General features: G+C 49.9%; 1 protein-coding gene across 2 annotated transcripts in view; it reads left to right on the plus strand.

Moving 5' to 3' along the window:
• The window catches only part of PGBD5 (piggyBac transposable element derived 5), a 107,090-nt gene that overhangs the window by 54,628 nt on the left and 30,867 nt on the right, over nucleotides 1–21,595 (plus strand). For both annotated transcript variants that reach the window (XM_077894544.1, XM_077894545.1), the window contains exon 2: nucleotides 16,036–16,463. In XM_077894544.1, the coding sequence (XP_077750670.1) occupies nucleotides 16,036–16,463 (428 nt within the window). The remainder of the gene's footprint in view (nucleotides 1–16,035; nucleotides 16,464–21,595) is intronic.

Below are 21,595 nucleotides of genomic sequence, written 5' to 3' on the forward strand. Positions count from 1 at the left end.
ATTAGTACCCACACCCCTCCAGGCAAGGTCCCTGCTTGCATTTTTCCAATAGCTGCTAACAGCTGCTTTTCCTTCCCTGAGTCTTGACAAACAATACCTCTGGTCACAGAGTGGAATATTTATAACCAGTGGAAAGCACAAACAAGTATTTGACTGCCATATTAACATTTTTGGGATTCTTTTATTTTTTTCAGCCTCATAAAAAATTCATCTCGAGGTCTATACTGTTATCAGACTGCATAAGTTTGGGGTATTTTTGTGCATCTGCACTTATACCTTTTTAGAAATTTAAGTAGGGGGAGGAGGAAATCCCAAAGAAGAAAAAGGGTCTGGAGGCCTTTGGAATTGCCTGGAGAGATTGCACTGCAGGCCCCTCACCACTGCGAGTAGGGCAGGGGACACTCCTGGCGCGCTGCTGGGGTTGTAGGCTCTGGAACAGTCCTGGGCCTGGAGGTCCCTCCTGCTTCTCATGGGCTCTTGTGGCCTCCTGTGTAAGAAATGGAGAGTGATGCTTGAGGCAGCGAGGCCACAGCACACCAGGATATCACTGCTAGGAAGGGATCTGGAAATCTCCTAATCCCTCTCAAGTGAAACTGCCCTTGACTTTTAAAGGAGGTTAGAAAGACATCAGGACCTCAAGTACCCCCTTCTTTACAATTTTATCCTCTGTTCTTTATCTACTTGTAGAGACTGTACATTCAATTATATCATTTGTTTCCAGAAATCATATTCAGAGAAGCATAAAGAAAACAGTGGAAATCACTTTATAACCTTACCACTCCAAGATGATCATGTGACCCCCCTTGACTTAAACCTTTTAGTCATTCAGAGTTTACAGGCACACTTTTTAAAGTTTGGACCATTTGTACTGCTTTCTCATCTTTTTAAGGATGGTCTCATGAGTTTTCTTAAGCCCTTAAATGTTCCTCAAGAACATTCCTTTTTAATGTATGGAGAATTGCATGTCATGAATGTTCCCTATTTGGGGACGTTTAGTTTATCTGGACTGTTTTCCTTTACAAGACACATGTGCATCTCTGAATGTTTCCTTAGAATAACGTCAAAGCTTGTGAATGCTTTGTAAAGGCATGTTTCTCCTTAGAAATTTTATGCCTTTGGGGCACTTGGGTGGCTCAGTTGGTCAGTTAAGTAGCCAACTCTTGATTTCAGCTTAGGTCATGATCTCAGGGTCCTAAGATCGAGCCCTGTGTCAGGCTCCTTGCTCAGTGGGGAGTCTGCAGATTCCCTCTCCCTCTCCTCCCATCCCTGCGTGTGTGCACACACATGTGCACGCTCTCTGTCTCTCAAATAAATAAAAGAAATTTTGTGCCATTTTATACTTGCATAAACGGTATGTTTCTGTGAGTTCTAAAAGATACCAGGGGCCAGTCTCCTAAGTATGCTCAGATGTTTAGGGGAGAATGTCATCTTGTTTTGCCCTTCCCTACTGAATGTGGCAGATACATGGCCCCTTGCACCCTGGTCCCCTTCACCTACATTAGGCACTGCTCATCAGTCACAGCACCACCCTTCCCCTGGCCACAGGCTTCACAGTCCTCCTTAACCTGTATACAGGCAGCTACTGACCATTCACATTGACACCAGAGCCATAACGTGTTTGCCATCTCTGAATCAGAGATTGACACCTATTCTGAAGAGGTGCAGAGTCCTCAGTTTTATTCATTCCTGGAGAGGTGAATGTGGGGGAAATGGGGGTGGGGGGAACATCATAGGTGATATTTCCACAGGCATCTGAGTGAGGCCAAAACCTACCAGTCTTTGCCCTGATCACTGTCATCCTGTAGTTACTCTGTTCTCTACCACTGGAGTGATTTAGGAAATTAAAGCCTTTGATACTCCTTGCAGCCTTTATTAAAATGAAAACTCCCTTGGGAAGGGTCATATCTGAAGGCACTACCCGCTGGTACTTCAATTCTCAGTCAAGATCCTAGCAGGCCTGCAGAGCTTGGGTAATTGGGGGCAGTTGGGGATGTACCCTGGAGAAAGCCTGGGCCAGCAGAAGGTGGCCCAAGGACCAAAGCCACCTGCTCCTGGGCTCTGAAACCTCCTTACCCGCTCCTCAGTTGGCATCTTGTTTGGCCACAGTGAGACTCTCTGGAAGGGACCCACACATCACGTGTGCCGATTGGCTTCCATCCAGCAAATGTGGTCTGGTGTTAGGACAAGAGTGGGTGGGATAGTAACTCCCATCTCTACCACCGCTTAGCTAACAGTGCTTTGCAGAGAACATCCCTCTCGAAGAAAGACGTGAAATAATTAAGGTTCCTGTGGAAGCGTGCCAGCCTTTGCACATCTACCCTCATTTGAAGGGTTTCAGTTGAGAGGTGCAATCTGTGTTCTTAGCGTTTCCATGGGTTACTGTCTGGGAGCGACCTCTTTATCTAATATGAGAACATTTGTGGGCTGGTGGTGGGGAAGGGGTTTACGGCATTTGCTTGATAGGGTATAGTGTTCTGTCTTCTTACAGCTTCCACTTTTGATTAGTCAGTCTAGTTTTTTTGTCTTTATGCATGAAGGTTAGGAATGGTGATGTATGTGCTTTGCAATTGACCTTTCTAGCATGGGGTCACCCTGCCTGGGAAGGGAATCTAGAAAAACCCAAGAGCTACAAAACTGCTGTCCAAACATGGTCACTGCAATCTAATGTGGATAATTTGTCAGAAGGTGGGTGCTGAGCTGCCAAGGACCCTGCTTTTTCTATCATAAACCCCATCAGTTTGTTCTTCCTGGGACTTTTGACCTTGGAAATGCCTGTGCTTCCCGGGCAGTTCTCCCCACTTGTTGGCAGTTGGCCTGTGCCTTGGCTGGCTAGGGTTGACTCCCAGTGGGAAGCAGTTACCTCTTCTCCCTCCCCATTCTCCATGCTTGGGCAGCTGGCGCATAGCTGTGATTGGCACTTGGGGAGCTGCATTGGGCAGTGTGTTTCCATCATAAGGCAGCCACATGGCGGGGAGGAAGCAGCTTGGGTACATACCAAGCTCTGACCTTGAACAGGTGGTCCAAGCTCTTTGCCTCTGTTTTTACATCTGCAAAACTTCCCTTAGAAATGTGGTATCAATGTCCAGAAATCCCTGGTGGTGTTATAGGTACATCATCACCTCTGAATTAAGGCTAGTGTCTCCTTCCCACACTAGACACCTCAAACTTAGGGACCTCATGGAATGAAAGAATGAACTGCAGAGGCTTCCTTCCTGAGGGAATAATCTGGCTTTTGTCCAACTTAAACAAATCTGTTGTGCATAGAACAACACACTCTAGGTTTCCGCTCTTAAGCTCATTGATGCAGTGGCATTGGGGTAGGTGGCAGTCACCTCTGTGTCTTCCTAAAAGAGCAGGTGTTTTTTAAACTTGCCTGAGTTATTTAGAATTCAAGTCCCAGCCAGTTCTTCCCCTGGCCGGAAGCTGGTCCCCAGGATTGATTGAGGAAGAGCCCAACTGTCCCAAATGAAAGCTGCCCTCTTGCCTAGAGCTAGGTCTCCTCCAAGGGTATTTTTCGCCTCTTGATGCTTGCATTTTTGTAAGAACCTCATCCCGAGGCTGTATACTTTGAAGTTTAGGAAAAATAACATTGCCACAAGGTAGGGCAATTAGAATGGCTTTCGTATTAGCAGGTATCAGGCACAGTTTAGAGGATGCACAGGTGAGCCTCAAAGTGTGAGCTACTGGAGACTACTGGAGGTCTCGCTGATCTCAGCTGCACTGTGACTCTGGACAGTGTCTGTGAGTGTCTGGTCCCCTCCAGACCAGAAGGGAAAAGAAAGTCCCTGTGACAGCAGCAAATGTGGTTCAGTTGGCCTCATTTATGGAGCACCTCTTCTGGAATATAAGTAAAACAAGCTCCTGCATCTGTGGGGCTTGCATTCCAGCTAATATATGGGGTCAGATCACAGATGGGCAATGTAGGGGGAGGCTCTTTCACTTCCTCTGCCTCATTTCTGTAAAGGCCTCCACTGCTGTTAGCCATGTGTGTTAGGTGTGTCTTTGGGGGCATTAGAACTGGGAATGCCCGGGAAGATGTGCCACAGTTGGTGGTCAAGGGCGTGGACTCAGGCTGGCCATCGGACATGGATTCTGGTTATGCCCCTTGCTAGTTGTGTGACCTTAGGCAAGTCCCTTAACCTGTCTGTGACTCATTGGATAGGTGGGGCATTAATGATGGCACAGATCTCCCAGAGCTGTCATCTAGGAGTAAGTGAATCATTTATAAAGCAGAACACGCATAAAATCTAAGTGATGTATATGTGTATGCTAGATAAAATAAACATTCTTCATACATACTGACAAATAAATCCCTACCTCAGCAATACTTGGAGCTGGACTCTGGATGTGTGGAAAGGCTCTAGGAGCCTGGATGCCACAATTCCCCCACTCGGTCACCATAGCCTTGTTTCCTCCTGGGAAAGCAAGACCGTGGTGCCACTTGTCCTGGGGCTGCAGGTTGACTGACTGGTGAGACAGGGTCAGCCTCCAGTGCTCCTTGCACGGGCTTGACTCCGTGAATGCAGACCCTCTCTTGTGCTAACTGGCTAGCTCTGTCCTCAGCCTTTGCCCAGGCATCAGCCCTACCTTCATTTTAGGATGAGGATGCCAAGGCCTGGGCTGCATCAGCTCCCTTACCCTGGGGCAGTCATTATGGGGATGTGCTCCTTTCTTACTGTCACCCTGGAATCTGCCCATCCCACCTCCCTTTTGTCCTCCTCCTCCCATTTCGCATTCCGGCTCCCAGGGTTTGGGTGGATGTGCAAGGAATTAGAAGGATACAATTAGTGGGCGGCGTAAAGCCCCTCCAGCTTGCCTTCGTTCTTAGAGCAACTATGCCAAGCTGGGGCCTAGTACCATCTGTCCCTGCACAGGGTGCTGTGGGTGGCCCAGGGTAGTAGAAGGGTAGATGGGAACTCCCCTAGAAGCCACGCCTTTGCACTCCCTCCTCCCTCCTGACCCCTACAATCTTGCCTGATGATGAAGAGAGAGATCTTGCCTCCCTGATGAACAGAGAGAAGGAACACAGTGCCGGGTCCACAGACCTGGGCTGGGCTGTGAAAGGCAGCAGTGGGCTGCACCAGTGATGCCAAGCCAGGAGGGGAGATGCCACAACCTGTGTCCTAATAGGTTTGTATGGGGAGGGAATCTGGTATCATTCCCTGCCCCTCCGTGCATAGACCCTGCAGAACCAGCTGACTACATTGGGAGGGGAGGCCAGGGGCCAGCAGAGGAAGAGCTGTCCCTACTTGCACCTGCCTGAAGGCCCAATTCCATGCAGTCATCTTTGATCTCCTATGCATCATTCACCTAACCACCTACCAAGGAGCTGCTTCTCTGGCCCCAGAGCAGAAGTCCGGACCCACCTTCCAATGACACTGACCAGGTTTAGGTGGCGTCGTGACCTGTACTTTTTCTTTTGGGTTGGAGAGGGCCAGGCCTCACAGAGCCTCCTGGCTTCTCCACAGACCCTGTCATTGTCTCTGGCCTGAGGCCCAGGCATTGCAGAGGTCGTCATGGGCCTGGGCCAGTTGCCTTATGTTTGTTTGCTTCCTTTGGGCTCCCGGTATTTTTTCAGTGCTAAGACTGGATTATAAAAATGACACATTTTGTATGCCCAGCTCTGTCTGTGCAACTCTGTAACTCTCTGTTTAATCTCATTTGTAGGTAAGCACAGATGCCTAAATCCAGGGTCTCAAGGGATGTGATGTGTGGGCTCATAGGTCCTGCCCACACCCCTACCCCCTTCAGGCACATGCACGTATGCACATGATGTGGTCCTGGCTATGCCTCACGCTGCCTGGAGGGGTCCGCAGACTCAGACTTGGCACAGGCATCATGAATCTGACCCTGTGTCTTCTCTTCTCTCCCTCATCATTTTTCCCATGAGCCCCTCAGTGCTCTCAACCTTTGTGAGCTGCGGGGTGCTGCTGGTGACCCTGAAATCCAAAGAACTTTTGAATACATTTCCCTTTTTGCACATTCAGTGACCTGTTAAGTACCTCAGTGGGCCACACACTGCTCTAGGCAGTGAAGATACAGCAGGGAACCCAACAGACAAGAGTCTGTGTCTGGGTGGACCTCTTGTCAACCCCTTCTAGTAACCTCTCCCTAGGAATTTATCCTGAGTGATAAAATCCCTCCTGACTTCCTCCAAAATTCTCCAGGATTTCCAGTTTACACTCCTGCAGCCAGGCCCACCGGTGGTGTGTGCTCTGCTGGGCCCCAATGGTCCCCATCCCCACTCGTTTTCAGGGGGGGCTGTAGTGCCTCAACTCGCAGGTCTTTCTAAGAATTTATTTCAGGCAAGAAAACAATTCTCAAGTCTGTATGTTTTTAAATAGTCAGTTTTCAGCTTTTGTCTTCCCTCCCCAAGCCTCTTTCCACCTTCCAATGCTTCTGCTCTGCCTCACCTCGCAGCTGTTTTGATGGTCAGAACTTCATCACACACTTGGAAAATCGGAAGCAACCACAAAGGTAGAAGGACTCAGCCATCTGGGGAGTCTTTATTCCCGTGTGCGTGGGATGTACACGGCTGGGGAGAGAGGATGTGAGCTCCTTCATTTCTCAGCTAGTGTGACCTGGAGCTGGTTCTTCATGAGCCTGTGCTTCCACAGCTGCAAAGTGGGCATCCTGGCACCTCTTTGGTTGGCTGCTGTGAGAATTAAATATGGTCAGATACTTGCTCATTGTAGTGCTTGGTGCAAAGACCCTCCAACAGGCACACACACCAGAATTTTTTGTTCTGACAGGTGTATACTTGGAGTACACCTCAAAAAGCCTGGGGTAACTGCCCATCCTTCTCATGTTCATCCTCCCTGAGGGCCTGGGAAATGGTCCCTTTCTCTGTTGCATGTCTTGGAGGAAGGACTAGGGAGGTTCTGGGGAGCATGTCCCAGGCCACAGGAAACAGGCCAGGGCTGGCAGCAAGCTGGGGTGGGACTCAGTCAGTGGGTTCAACAAAGGCCCAATCCACAGGAGGAGGTAGGTCTGGGGAAGGAGCCTGAGGAAGAAAGAGCACAGCACCCTAGATAGAAATAGGACATGAACCTAGTTTGGTTAAGGATGAAGAACTCCAGTGGGTGTGCTTGGTGCAGCAAGAAGGGAGCAAGGAAAAGCTGTGAAGTCATGGAGAAAATGAGCAAATTGTCTGTGTGGCCCATCCCCACCGGTCACTGTGCACGAAGTAGGGCCTTTGAGAGTGGACGGGCCCCAAACGGTGGCCCAGCAGCCCCCTAGCACCACGTCCCTTCCCCAGCATCTTCCCAAGAGGGAAACACGCTCCCGCTGCCCTTTCTGTATCCTAGGAGAGGCTTTAAAAATATAGCCTCCTGTGAAAAATAGACACAGTGTCTACATGAAATATAAACTGTGGTTGCTAAGGCTGCTGTTCTGTAATAGCCATCTGGTAAGTCAGCTCTGGGAAGTGGGGCAGAAGCCTGGGCTACGGGATCAGCGGATGCTGTTGGGCCTGTGATTAGATCTCATTATTGGACACCCACCTGGCAGCAGGCGCTATGTGAGGCACCTCCCACTTCATCTGCACCCCAACTGTGAACTTCAGGGTATTATGAGCTTCACTTTACAGCATGGAGACTGGGATGTAATGAGTACTCGAGCCTGGATGTGTGTGTTTCTCCAGAATTCATGTGCTCAGACCTAATCCCAAAGGTGAAGGTATTAGGAGGTGGGCCTTGGGAGGTGCTTAGATCATGAGGGTAGGGGGTCTCATGATAGGATTAGTGTCTTAGAAAAGAGACCCCTGAGATCTCCCTGGACCCTCCTCTGTGTGGAAACTCAGTGAGAAGACAGCCCTTCGTGAACCAGGGCGTGGTCTTAACCAGACACCAAGTCTATCAACACCCTGATCTTGGACTTCACCTCCAGAACCGTGGGTAATACATTTCTGCTGTTTAAGCTACTCAGCCTGTGCTGTTCCACATGCACTAAGATTAAGAGATGAAACAATTTGCCCCAGGTCACTGCCCTCTTGAGTCAAGGAGCTGGAGCCCAGTCCTGTCCTTGACTGCTGGACAGCAGTGATTTCAAAATTGTGATAGAAGACTTTCATATAATTCTCTACATTCCTCAGGATACTTACACCATTGTCTTTACTGTTTCATTAGTCTTCGAAGGGAGATGAGGCAGGTTGCCAATGAAAAACTGAAACCCAGAGAAACTGCAGTTTTGCAGAGGTTTAGTTAGACAGTGAATGAACCAGGAACAGACCAGCTCCTGCCCCCTCCCCACCCCAGCTGCAGGTAACTCTGCCTCTCATCCTTAACAGACACCTCTCTTTGCTGTGTTCTAGCTCAGCTCTAAGGAAAAGTGAAATCTGTGGTTTTAGAGAGGAAGTGTCCTAGTGGATAAGCCTGGTCCAAGGCATAGGGGATGAGAAAGGGCACAGCAGATAAGTGAAGTTCTGTGCACAGGGAATGAGTGAGGTCCAGGGCACAGGGGATGAGTGAGGTCCTGGGCACAGGAGTGGATGAGGTCATGGGGCTGAGCCTGGACCAGCTGTTCTCACGGGCCTCATGGACTGAAGAAGGCCAGAGCATACTTAGCCATGGGAGGACTCACAGAGTCATGAATAGCCATGGAATAGCCCTGTCACCTGGCCTTTAGGCTTCTTTTTTGTTGTTGTTTTTAAGATTTTTTTTTTTTTAATTCATGAGAGAGAGAGAGGCAGAGACACAGGCAGAGGGAGAAGCAGGCTCCATGCAGGGAGCCCGATGTGGGACTAATCTAGGTTCCCAGGATCAGGCCCTGGCTGAAGGCAGCGCTAAACCTCTGAACCACCCGGGCTGCCCGGCCTTTAGGCTTCTATCACTAAGGGAGACAGAGTCACAATGAAGATGTGTATCTGCCAGTGTTTATTCATTCCTTTGACATCTGAGCTCGTGCTCTGTAGCCACGTCTATGCTAGGCACTCTGTTTATAACCCTTCCTGTGTTGTCACCTTGCTGCTTACATAGAAACCAGATGTGGTGGGAGGGGTAAAAGTTCCTTGTTCTGTGTGTACAAGCACATGTGACCTGATCTCTGTTTGCTAACAAAGTCCTGGCCTGGACAAAGCACAGGACCTGGAATGTAGAGTCCCACTGCTCCACATAGAGAGGACGCTGGAGCGTCCTCAGGCCCAGGCGTGTGGCAGTGAGAGCTGACCCCTTCTGTTTCAGCAGCTCCCTGTTGGCTCATTGCACATGGGGGTGGTCAGGGTCACCTCTGCCCACCAGAGCACCCCATCCCCCCAACTGCAGGTGGCAGGTACTTGAGTTGGCTGTCGTCACACGTGAACAAAATTGTATGTTTCATGTAAGTTAGACTATTTCTTATATGTATATAGGTGCCTTGTGTGGTGAATGTTCTTGAAGGTGAGCTGTCTTGAGAAGTTTTTACATGTCAGGCTTAGGTGCATGCCGCCCCTTCTCTGTAAAGCAGCTCTTTGTCACGTGACCCTTGGTCGAGGTTGTAGATTTAATGCCTGCATTAGTCAACAAATTAGCCCTCTTCTGGAAGAACCACATATCACTGTGCTGGGGCCCATGTTCCCCCTGAACAGCATCAACTCAGGGGTCAGATTCCAGAATCATTTCTTTGTATCACCAGTTCGTTTGCCAACCACTATGCCCTGTTAGTTTGAGGAAGACCACACACGGGCATGCTCAGAGGGTACTCTTCTGCGTTGCTGCTGATAGGGAGGCCCTGCAACCAGGAAAATAACTGGTGCTGTACTTGGGGTTTTCTGGCCAAGCTTCTACATGTTTTCTAAGGGCTCTGGAGGAATGGTTAGGAGCTTCATGTGTCCTCCATGGGAAGGCACCATTTAGAGGGCTGATATTAATCTGAACCTGCATTGGTAGGTTGGTATGCATTGCGGGTCAGGCCAAAAGAGGAGGGGTTGCTGGACGCTGCTCACAGCTGCCCAGTGAGACAGGTGTGGGCAACCCCATCGGCTACACAGAGGTGGAGGGCCCAAGCCCCAGGGGAGTCAGGAGCATGGCCAGGATGCAAGCCCGAGGCTCCCGCCCCTGGCTGCGAATCGGATTTGTTACCAGTCCTTTAGCTGGGGGCTACAAGGTTGAAGAAGGAAAGAAGAAGCCTGTGACTTCTGGAGTGGCTGTGTGGTTGGATTCTGCAGCCGGGACCGGGGAGGGCACCACAGCTCGTCAGACGGACCACTCGTCCTGCACATCAGCCATGGGGTGGGGGTGGGAGGGGAGGAAGGAAATGGAGAGAAATGAGGATTCGTTTAGTGGAAGATAAAGCCCAGCTGCTGCCAGCACCGGGGACACAATGGCTTGACTCTATTCTACTTACCCTTTTACAGAATGCAACGTCTCTCTCTCTCTCTCTTTTTTTTTTTTTATGTCTTAACTGGAGGAATATTTTTGTGATAATGCAGGATGTTCTTTTATGTTTTTATATCTGCTTGATTTTGCCTGGAGATTATTATTTCATTATTTTAAACCCTTAATTCAGAATGTTAAGTGATCCTTATCTGTGTCACAAAACTGCAGACAGTTGGATGCCTGGATGGCTCAGCAGTTGAGCGTCTGCCTTTGGCTCAGAGCGTGATCCCAGAGTTCCGGGATCGAGTCCCACATCGGGCTCCCTGCATGGAGCCTGCTTCTCCCTCTGCCTATGTCTCTGCCTGTGTGTGTGTGTCTCATGAATAAATAAATAAAATCTTTTAAAAAATTGTAGATAATTGATGCCCCCGAATGTCACTTTATGCAAAACGCCAGTCTCCTCTCAAAACGAATGCTTTTGTCTGTAGAGGGTTGGACTTTAGGAAGCCATACTTATCTTCCAGAGAGTGTGAAGGTGGGGATCAGGGCCACAGGCTGTAGTTGTGAAGTGGGCACAGGGAAGGCAGGGTTGCTCCTGAAGGGAGGGTTGCTCCTGAAGGACGCTCCCTCACACCTAGTGGGACTCATGCTGGACTAGCCAGGACAGGCCGTGCATGGTCTGTGTGAAGGTCCTGTGGCTTGTGCTCACTTGATAGGTAAGGAAACCAAGGTGCAGAGAGGTGGTGTGGCCTGCCCAGGGTCACATAACCAGCAACCACAGACAGGGAAGGATGGCCAGAAAGAGATCTGAAGTGGTTTCCACCAGTTCAGGGAAGGAGGAAATTAGATAAAAACAAGACCCAGAGCCAGCCCAACTGAGCTGGGGACCTGTAAGTCACTGTGATGCTCCCCCCCCACGTTCTGCCCACCGATCCAGTGTTCCAAATTCCCAGGTGGTCTTCCTCCCCAGGACTTACCATGTTGGCCCTTCTTGGCTTCCTGGACCTCACTTGTGTCCTTAGGGAGGTGTGGGCAGAGGTATGCAAGCCCCTGCTCTACCTGCCCAGGCACCCTGCCCAGCTAGCCGGGGGAGACCCACTGAACTGTACTGTACTCTCAGCCTTACCCACCCTGGCCCTATAACCTGCTTCTTCCACACAGATGTTTCCAGCTGTCTTTTTTACTAGGCGTTAACATGGGCTGCTGTCCCAGACACCAGCTCCTTCCCATGGATCTCAGCAAAGATGTCCTTCCTTCTGAATGGGCCGTGGCATCTGCCCTACCCATTCATCCACTCTCCATGCACCTTGTCAGCAAGTGTGTCTGACATAGCGTGAGCTGGGAGCAGCATGACAGCCTTTACCTTGGCCATTGCACTTCAATTAGGTCACAGGATGAGACAGTAGACCAAAACAAGTATGTAAGCCCCTAATAAAACACCTCTGTGATAAATGCAAAGATGGAAGCCTACTTGAGAGGGAGATTGACAGGACCAGCAGTGGTGTCCGCCTGTGGTTGGGTGGGCTTTATCACTTGATGAAGCTGGAGCCCCAGGACAGCTTGCATCCTACAGATGGATCTGCATGGATGCAGGCCCCGGGATGGAAGGAGCTTGAGGCCTGGGCCTGACCCCAGGTTTGTCTGCACACCTGATTGCCTTTCCTTGGGGAATAGCCTGGGATGGGAGTAGGTAGGTCCAGGGCATGCAGACCCTTTATAAAGAATGTGCATTTGCTTTAAGTGCAGTGGGAAGTCACAGGAGTGTTTTAATTAAGCAGGGGAGTCTTGTGATCTGGTTTATATTCTTTAAAAAAAATTTTCTCGTTGCTATGAATCATTTGGGGGAGGCCGTTTTTGTCTTCTAGGCCAGAGGTGGTGGCCGCCTGGGCCAGAGCGCTACAGTGGGTGGCTGATGACGCACTCTAGAGGTGGAGTGGCAGGACGTGCTGATGGGCCGGATGTGGGGGTGCAGGGAGGAGAGGAATCCACAGCAGTTCAGGCTTCTGGCTGATGGGGAGGAGCAAAAAGGGAGAGGACAGTGAGGGATCTGGAGTTTCAGTCTTGGACACATGTGGTTTAAGATACCAGCCTCGTTCATGTCCTGGTACAGATGGAGATGATAAATGGATGAGGCCACCCGTTAGTGGAGGCCCTGGCCCCGGGCTTCGGGTCACCTGCAGTACCCGGCTCACCTGTAGTCTGTTCCCCCTGCCCAGCACACTTACAGGGAAGTGGACCGCAGTGCGGTGTGCAGAAGTGAGGGAGCCAGGACAGGAAGCAGCCATGGCCACCCCTCAGTTAGGTCCCTGCTGGGGCTCACTGGCTTCAGGAACAGTCCAGGCCCTGTGCCTGCCAGCGCCTGCAGCCAGTCTTCTCTCTTGTACAGTCTGCTAAACGCAGGGCATTTACTCTGGTCACTAGGCCTTTTTTCTGGTCACTGGGCCTTTGTGGGAGATGTTCTCACTGCCTGCGATGTTCTGTAACCTCCCTGCCCTCCCTCGACGGGGGCTGCTGACTTCACAGCCTCCTGCCTCTAAAGACATCTCCTGTGGCTCTCCAGCGAGCCTCCCAGACCATACCTCCCCAGGATCTGGACTCAGGGTTCCTCTTGTAGGCACCGCCCTTACCACCCCCTCCCCAAGCCTGACCTCAGTGGGTCACTGACTGCCGCCTATTCCTGTCACTACCCGAGAACTGGGGAGAGAATATCAGGTCTTACTCCATTCTTTTCCCAGGATCAGTATGACACTCAGGCGATCACTGGATAAGTGGTTCTGCCAACTGCCCCTGTGTTACGGTCTAAACAAGACAACTGCTTTTGTAATCACTCCTGAAAAGAGTGGGTCAGTTCCTAGCTTGGGGTGGTGGGGGGGGATTCTCTGGGGGATCTATTACTGAACCATTCTTTTTTTTTTTTAAAGATATATTTGTTTTTTAGAGAGACCAGAGGTGAGGAGGGGCAGAAGGAGAGAGAATCTCAAGCAGACTCCCCACTGAGCAGAGAGCCAGAGGCAGGGCTTGTTCCCACCAGCCTGAGATCATGAACTGAGCTGAAACCAAGAGTCAGACTCAAGCAACTGAGCACCCAGGCGCCCCATTGTTAATTGGTCTTTTTGTTCATGCTACCCAGGGTCTGTGGGTCTGCTGTAGTATCCTGGGACAGAGGGAGCAGGTGATCCCCTGTAGGCTCAGGGAACGAGGTGGGTGATGGTGACGGGGCCTTGAAGGCCGACACGGTGTGTAGGGAAGGGAGCGAGGAGGGAGACGATTATATGAGTTTATGACTTGGCAGTGCACCTCCGCGGGCAGAGCCCTGTACCCCAAGCCCAAATACCAAGGGCATACCTGCTTTTCCTCCTCCAGGTCCTCCCTGCCACCTTGCCCCCATCCCAACTCCCAGTCCCATGCTGCCTTTGCATTTCTTGCGATGCAGGTTCCCCCTTTCCCTTCAGAGTTCCTTCCAGCTGTTCATTATAACCCTATATCACCCACTGTGATAGGTGTGTGTGTGGCAGAGGAGGAGGGAGCTGATGGGTTTGAAGACAATGCACCTGGCTAAGTTGTGTGTACACTGCCCAGAAAAGCCACATCTCTGCTTGTCCACTTGTGAGAGCAGCAGGGATGCTGCTAAATTGTTACAGCAGGCAGTAGGTGTTCTTGGACTGGCTCTGGGCCAGGTGGGGTGAAGATCACCCTTCTGTATTAGGCGCTTAGAAGTGAGTGATCTGGGGCTGTGTCCCTATATTTCTGAGCTTCTAGTTCCCCACCTGCAGGAGGGGATGATGCCACGAGGATCTTCTGAGGTCACATGGGGTAATGTCTGGAAAAACTCCTGTAAATGAATCAAATGTAGAAGAGTCTTATCTTGGCTGGGGGTGCTGTCCACCCCCAGGGCCGTGTTATTAAATGGTCATATAACAAAGTTGGTGATGCAGACTGAATCTTCTGCGTGCCAAGCTCTCCCTCCCCTCCTCTCCTGCCTCCTTCCCAGTGGCCAGCCTGTGCCAACACTTCTCAACTAGGAAGAGTCACGACAGCTGAGAGGGGCTGTGGAGGACACTTAGAAATCCAAACTAAACAGATAACAGGGAGCCAGATACTTTCCAGTTTCTTCATGAAGCAGCTGGCCAGGGCAGAGTTTGCTGTACAAATTCATTTTGAAATAGCCTGGGAGGCAAAATTACTTTAAAGATAACTTCTGGAAGAGAAAATTTCATTCTGCTTACTCAGCATGATGTAGCAATTAAAATGCTGGTTTTCCTCCTCTTTGAGAGCTACCCCTGAATAATTTATGGCTTCACCCACTGGAGGCTCTAAGTCTTTGCTAAAATGAAATGATTTCCACTAAGAGTGGGTGTGGGGCTTCAGGCTGTTGTCGCTACCCCGGGGCCCCTCTGTCTCCTGGCCTCAGGGTCTCAGGGCCAGGGTTGCCACCTCCAGGAACAGTTAGGCGCCAGTGGCAGCAGCACCACCTGGTGCCCTTCCAAAAAATGGTTGGTGACAGGGAGTATGGTGGCAACTTGGCTCTCTGGGCCGCAGTTTTTTTTCTGTAAAAAGAGGGTAGTTAGAGCATTCTAAAGCTCTTAGGCCAAGTCAGGGGATTTCTGTTGATGATATCTCAGTTTCCACAACAGCCTTGCAAAGCAGCTCTTCCATTTTCCACGTGAAACAGATGAAGATATTTATCTAAGACTGCAGTTAGCTAGAAGTAAATTTCGGCTCCCAAATCTATCCAGTCTAAAACCTGCGCTGTCTTGTCCTTGACTTATTTTGCCATGAAAAACTTGTTTTTCAGAGACTGCTTAAATTAGTGGTAGAGAAAGGTTGGGGGTGTTTAAAATTCTGAACATGCACAGCTTTCCCTAGAAATTGCAAAGCTTTTGCAAGATACCCTGAAGGGGTATCTGGCTGGCTCAGTTGGTGGAGTGTGTGACTCTGGGTCTCGGGTCATAAGTTCGAGCCCCAAATTGGGCGTAGAGATTACATAAAAAAATTAAAAAAACAAAAAACAAAAACTTGTCTTCTACAAATCTCTACATGCTGTTAGCCTGGCTTAAGTCACTATATGGAATTTTTTTTTTTAACATTTTATTTATAAGAGACACAGAGAGGCAGAGACACAGGCAAAGGGAGAAGCAGGTTCCCTGTGAGGAGGGAACAGGAGCCTGATGTGGGACTCAATTCCAGGACCCCGGATCATGCCCTGAGCTGAAGTAGATGCTCAACCACTGAGCCACTCAGGCGCCCCTTAAGAGTCGTATCTCTTAAGAGTGTGTGTGTGTGTGTGTGTGTGTGTGTGTTTCAAAAGGCTGTCCCTGCATTAGTCAAAAATTGTGAGGTTTTCATTTCCCTGGTGAAATTATCTGAACGAGCCCCTTCAGATTTATTCACCAATAAATGTCAAGTGGCCACGTGGAGAGTTCCAGGACAGAAAGACTGCGGTCTCGCCGGGGTGGGCATTTTCAGGCTCCGAGGGGTGAAAGCATTCTTACTTAGAGAACTCACCTTCCCTTCCAAGAAAGAGGAGGCGCAAAAGTGGTGCCCGTGCAGGTGGGCTGGGAATGCAGGGTGCAGGTGCAGGGAGGGCCCTGGGACCCCAGCTCACGGGGGATGGGGGTGCGCAGCCGGGACCGACCACAGAGGGGGAGGGTGCCAGGGAAGGTGCACCCCACGGGGCCCAGGCACCCATCTGGCTGCGTGTGGTGCTCACGGCCACGAACACCCCCCCCAACCTCTGTTGCAGGTCCAACCCGAAAGATGCCCCCCGGCGCCAGTGCCATGGACTTCTTCCAGCTTTTTGTCCCGGACAACGTGCTCAAGAACATGGTGGTGCAGACAAACATGTATGCCAAGAAGTTCCAGGAGCGCTTCGGCAGCGACGGCGCGTGGGCCGAGGTGACGCTGACGGAGATGAAGGCGTTCCTGGGCTACATGATCTCCACCAGCATCTCCCACTGCGAGTCCGTCCTCAGCATTTGGAGCGGCGGCTTCTATAGCAACAGGAGCCTCGCCCTGGTCATGAGCCAGGCCCGCTTCGAGAAGATCCTCAAGTACTTCCACGTGGTGGCCTTCCGCTCCAGCCAGACCACGCACGGCCTCTACAAGGTCCAGCCCTTCCTCGACTCCCTGCAGAACGGCTTCGACTCTGCCTTCAGGCCTTCCCAAACCCAGGTGAGGCCCGTGGGCGGGGCCTCCCTCCCTGGTGGCAGCCTCTCAGCCCGCCTTCGCCCCAGGGCACCCCTTCTTCTCCTGTACTCCCTCCCACCCCCCCAGCTCCAGACCACAGAGAAGTCAGAGCCAGGTTTAGCTCAGACACTCCGTTCCCCTCCTCCTTGCCCGACTCCTCCCTCCTCTTGATGGTGCTGTCTTTCCAAACTATGTTTTCCAGGCTAATGTAAATTTTCTTCTACTAAGAACCTCTAATATTAACTTGCTGTGTTCTTCCCTGCTGGTGGAAAGGGCCGAAGCCTTGTAGGTGGCAGAGGGGAGGAGGCCAAAATCTACACCAGGATCACTCAGGTGCTGGGGTCCACCTGGCACATGTGACACAGGCAGGGCCTTTGGACCAGGGTCTGATAGAGCCCTACACCTAGCTCTTCAGCCCCCTGACAAACCTTCCCAACGTCCCTAACTGGTTCTGGAAGGCTCCGTTTACTCTCAGCTCCTGAGCCTTCTGGTGTTGACATGTGGCCAGTACCCTTGGCTGTGGTGAGATGTGACTTTCAGAGTCGTCCTCAAAGCTACTCCACTGGTCTAGCAAACTGAGGAGGTGGCTTATTTCTGGGATGCCTCTACACAAAACTTTCGAAAGTTTTTGGCCCACATGAGCCCAATTCCATTTGACCCATTTGATGTGGAAACACAAATTGACATCATTTTTATTTGTGTGTTTAAAGAGCCACCAGTCCACCTGCTCTTCCTTGTGCTTTTCCCTTAAGGGCCTTCTTCAGGGCAGCCCTGGTGGCTCAGCGGTTTGGCACTGCCTTCAGCCCAGGATGTGATCCTGGAGACCTGGGATCGAGTCACACATCGGGTTCCCTGCATGGAGTCTATTTCTCCCTCTGCCTGTGTCTCTGCCTCTCTCTCTGTGTCTCTCATGAATAAATAAATAAAATCTTTTTTTTTAAAAAGGGCCTTCTTCATAAATCTCAGATTCTTTCTAATGTTTTCCCTTTCCCTGACTCTCTATCTTGCCTCTTTCCCTGCACAGCTGAAAATCACCGGATTTTTGTGGGGGAAGATATCTCCCTATTTCAGGTCTGTGGGAGCCTTAAAACAATCTCTGGAAACGTTCCCCCTGCTGTTCTGTGAATATTCTGGGCTCATTATGATTTCCAGGTGTTTGTGATGCTCTTTCTGACTCCCAGAGCATTTCCCTCTTCTCTCTGCCTTAACAGATTTACCCGGTCTCTGGGGCCCAATGCAGGGCCAGTATTTCCGTGCTGGTCTGTGCTTTCCCGAATGTCCCCACTATTTACAGGGCAGCTGAGTATCATTCTTTCTTGTCCCCAGTCTCTTACCTTCGAGACAGGAGGTAGGATCTTTTGGGCCCTGCTTTAAACAGGATCAGGGCTGAGCATATTATTTTTTGTTTCACTGAATATTTGCTTGGTTGAAAATGAACCAAACCAGAGCCATGCTGGCTGGATGCAAGGGGAAAAGGATATTCTGACCATGGTCGGGACCAGCCGTTTGAGCAGCTACTGGAAGAGGCTGCAGGCTCGCTCTGGGTATCTCTCAAGAATCAAACAGCCAGCTGCTTGGATGATTGATACTTAACAGCATAAAGATAAGGCTTCTGATGATCCTTCTAGCCCCTAGACTAGGCCAGCCTTGTCCAGGGTTATACTCCTGTTTGTGGTGTTATGTGAGTTGGCCTTGTGCCATCAGGGCCCCAGCAGGAAATTCTAAAGCTTTCCTGGTATTCCAGCTTTTCTCTTCTGTGAAAAGTCCCTGTTTGGGCTCTGGAACATTCATTTGGGTAGAAGGGGATCAAGTAGTGGGTTTGTTTGGGAGTTGCCATCTGCCACCCCAAAGCCTCAGGACTCCTGTGAAGGGTCTTCACTCTGCCTGCTGAGGACAGTTGGCACAGTTCTCCATCAGATGTGTGGGTGGATCTGCTCCAGGCTCCCCAGCATCACTCTGTATCCCACTCCCTCACACACACACCACCCTCAAAACACACGGCACACTTGCCTCGCAAACCACACACACCCTCTGCCCTGCAGTTTCTGGAGCCTTTCTGTACCAGCAAATGTGACCCTCTGGGATGAGTTTAGAACTTTCACACAGCCTTCAGAAGCCGGATGGTTCTCAGGGTCTAACAGTAACCCACGCAGCCATGTGTCATGTGTGCCCACACTCGTGTTTATACACAAATGCAAAACGAGGAGATGTTGCATTTCCTCAAAACTGGGAACCAATTAATTAGAAGAGTATTTTCAGACAGGGATTATACAAGTAAATAAATGGACGCTTTGTCTTTCCTCTACCATAACCACTGCCATGCCCCAAAATGAGCTTGTCCTGCAGGAAAGACTCAGGAAATAGAGTTGGGTAAGGTTGCTGCTGGCCAGCCAGCATCCTGGAGAAGGAAATGCTTTTCTGGCATGCATAGCTTTCATGCAGAGTTTTGCTTTGGTGAGGCGTATGACGAAATGTAAATGCACACAGACTAGAGGTACATTGGCTTTCTGGAGATGAGGGAGCGAGGGCAGTTTTATGTACTGTGGCTTCACAGGGGCCCGAGTAGGACATGCTTCTTTTCTTTTTTTAAAGATTTATTTATTTATTTATGATAGACATAGAGAGAGGGGCAGAGACAGGAGGAGGGAGAAGCAGGCTCCATGCCGGGAGCCTGATGTGGGACTCGATCCCAGGACTCCAGGATCGCGCCTTGGGCCAAAGGCAGGCGCTAAACGGCTGAGCCACCCAGGGATCCCCAGGACATGCTTCTTGAGCAGGGGGAGCAGAGCAGGAACAGGCAGGCAGCCAGAGGGCTTCTTTCTATCATCTTCCCCTCAACACCCCCTCCATGTCCCCACAGTGTGTGGGACTTACCCATTTGACTACAGTGGTTCCCAATGGGGCTTTGAATGTTTTAGGAATCCACGGAGTCGGGCAGCCCCCGTGGCTTAGCGGTTTAGCGCCACCTTCAGCTCAGGGCCTGATCCTGGAGACCTGGGATCGAGTCCCATGTCGGGCTCCCTGCATGAAGCCTGCTTTGCCCTCTGTCTGTGCCTCTCATGAATAAATAAATTTAAAAAATTAAAAAAAAAAAAAAAAAAGGAATCCACAGAGTCAGCTAGGCATGAGGGCCGGGGAAGGCACAGTGGCTAGGCAGCTTCTCCAGCCCTCCCCTTCACGAGCATCAGACGGGGGAGGCAGGTTTAAGGTCCACATGCTTGGGAACCCTGGGTGGCTCAGCGGTTTAGTGCCTGCCTTCCACCTGGGGCCTGATCCTGGAGGCCCAGAATCGAGTCCCATGTCGGGCTCCCTGCAAGGAGCCTGCTTCTCCCTCTGCCTGTGTCTCTGCCTCTCTCGCTCTCTCTGTGTCTCCCATGAATAAGTAAATAAAATCTTTAAAAAAAAAAAAAAAAAAGGTCCCCATGCTTCCACCAGCAGAGCAGTCTGGGGACCAGGCTGAACATTACAAGGTTGCTGCTATTTCATTTTTATTTTTTTATTTTTTTGCTGCTGCTGTTTTAATGGAATTCAGGGTAGCATTAATGGAAGGGTGGGAGGATACTGTCTAAATCACAGCTGGTAAGTACCGTCGTTGAATCTGCCCTTGTCAGACAGTGTTCTGACATCACATGGGAGCTTGTTGGATATGCAGAAGCTCGGGCCCTGCCCCAAACCTACTAGAGCAGAATTTACCTTTTAGTGAGATCTTGGCTGACTGGTTGGTTTGTTAGAGTTCCAAAAGCACTGGTGGAGAGCAGGGGTTGGCACACTCTTTCTGTCAGTGGCCAGCTGGTCAGTGGTAGGCTTCATAGGCCATAGGGTCTCTGTTGCATCTTGTACAATGTGCTCTTGTAGCCCAGGAGCAGCCATTGAGAATACGTGAGTGAACCTGGCAGGTCCCAGTAAAACTTTATGTACAACAGGTGGTGAGCCAGACTCTACCACAGTTTGCTGGTCCCCCATCTAGGGCATTGGGTATGGTTCTTGGAATCCTGTCATTTCCCTCATTCTTCATTTCAATGAAATTCAGACACACATGCCAATTTGTAATTAAGCTTGAGAAAGATTTGGGGGGAGAGGTGTAGCAGATTCCTAAATTTACCCAAAAGTCTCCCCAGAAAAGCTTTAGCTTGAAGAAACAAAATTTGACCACCACCCCCACTCCATTTTTTTATGCCAATTCTTTTTACTTTATAGTCTTGTCATTGAAAACCTCTTATAACCATGTGATAAAGAAATTGAAATAGGTGAAATACGTTTACAGTTTGTCTTGGGAATCCGTGTCTGGAAGGACACAATGTGGAAGAAAGCAGAGGCTGGGTTATGGGGCACGGCCACAAGGCACCGGGTTCATTTCAGGGGTGGATTTTAAGGAGAGATCGTTCAGCCCTGGGGGACAAAGGTTGAGGACCAGTGTGAGAGCAGTCTTGAATACCTAAAGAAATAGTATGTGTTTTTCTTTTTTTCTCACAGGGACAGACATTAGATCAATAGGCTCAGATTAAATGTGAGGGAAAGAACTTTTTAGCAGTTGGAGCTGTCCATCAGAAAGGTCTTTTCTGGGGCACCCGCATGGCTCAGTAGTTGAGCATCTGCCTTCGGCTCAGATCATGATCCTGGGGTCTTGGGATCAAGTCCCACATTGGCTCCCCACAGGGAGCCTGCTTCTCCCTCTGCCTATGTCTCTTCCTCTCTATCTGTGTCTCTCATGAATAAATAAATAAAATCTTAAAAAAAAAGAAAAAGAAAGGTCTTTTCTGAAAACAAGTGGGCATGTCCTACTAGAAGTCAGGACTCCTGGAGATCCCTCTACCAAGTGAGAGTTTGCTCTGGGGACCTTGAGCCACTAATAATAATAATTATTATACATGTAATGAGATAACTATAAATATATTTAAAATATATAAGTATCTACATTAAATATGTATTTTATAAATGAGTAAAATAAAAATAAAATTACCTTTTAATTTTCTATTTACTGAATACCTGCTATATGTCAGGGCCCAGGCTAAGTGCCTTGCATACGGTTTCTTAATTCATTCTCCCCAAAACACTGGTATAGATATTACCCTTTATAGATGAAGAGACTCAGGATCAGAGAGGTAAGGTAACTTAGG

This window comes from Canis aureus, chromosome 4, assembly GCF_053574225.1.
Source record: "Canis aureus isolate CA01 chromosome 4, VMU_Caureus_v.1.0, whole genome shotgun sequence".
NCBI classification, from domain to species: Eukaryota; Metazoa; Chordata; class Mammalia; order Carnivora; family Canidae; genus Canis; species Canis aureus.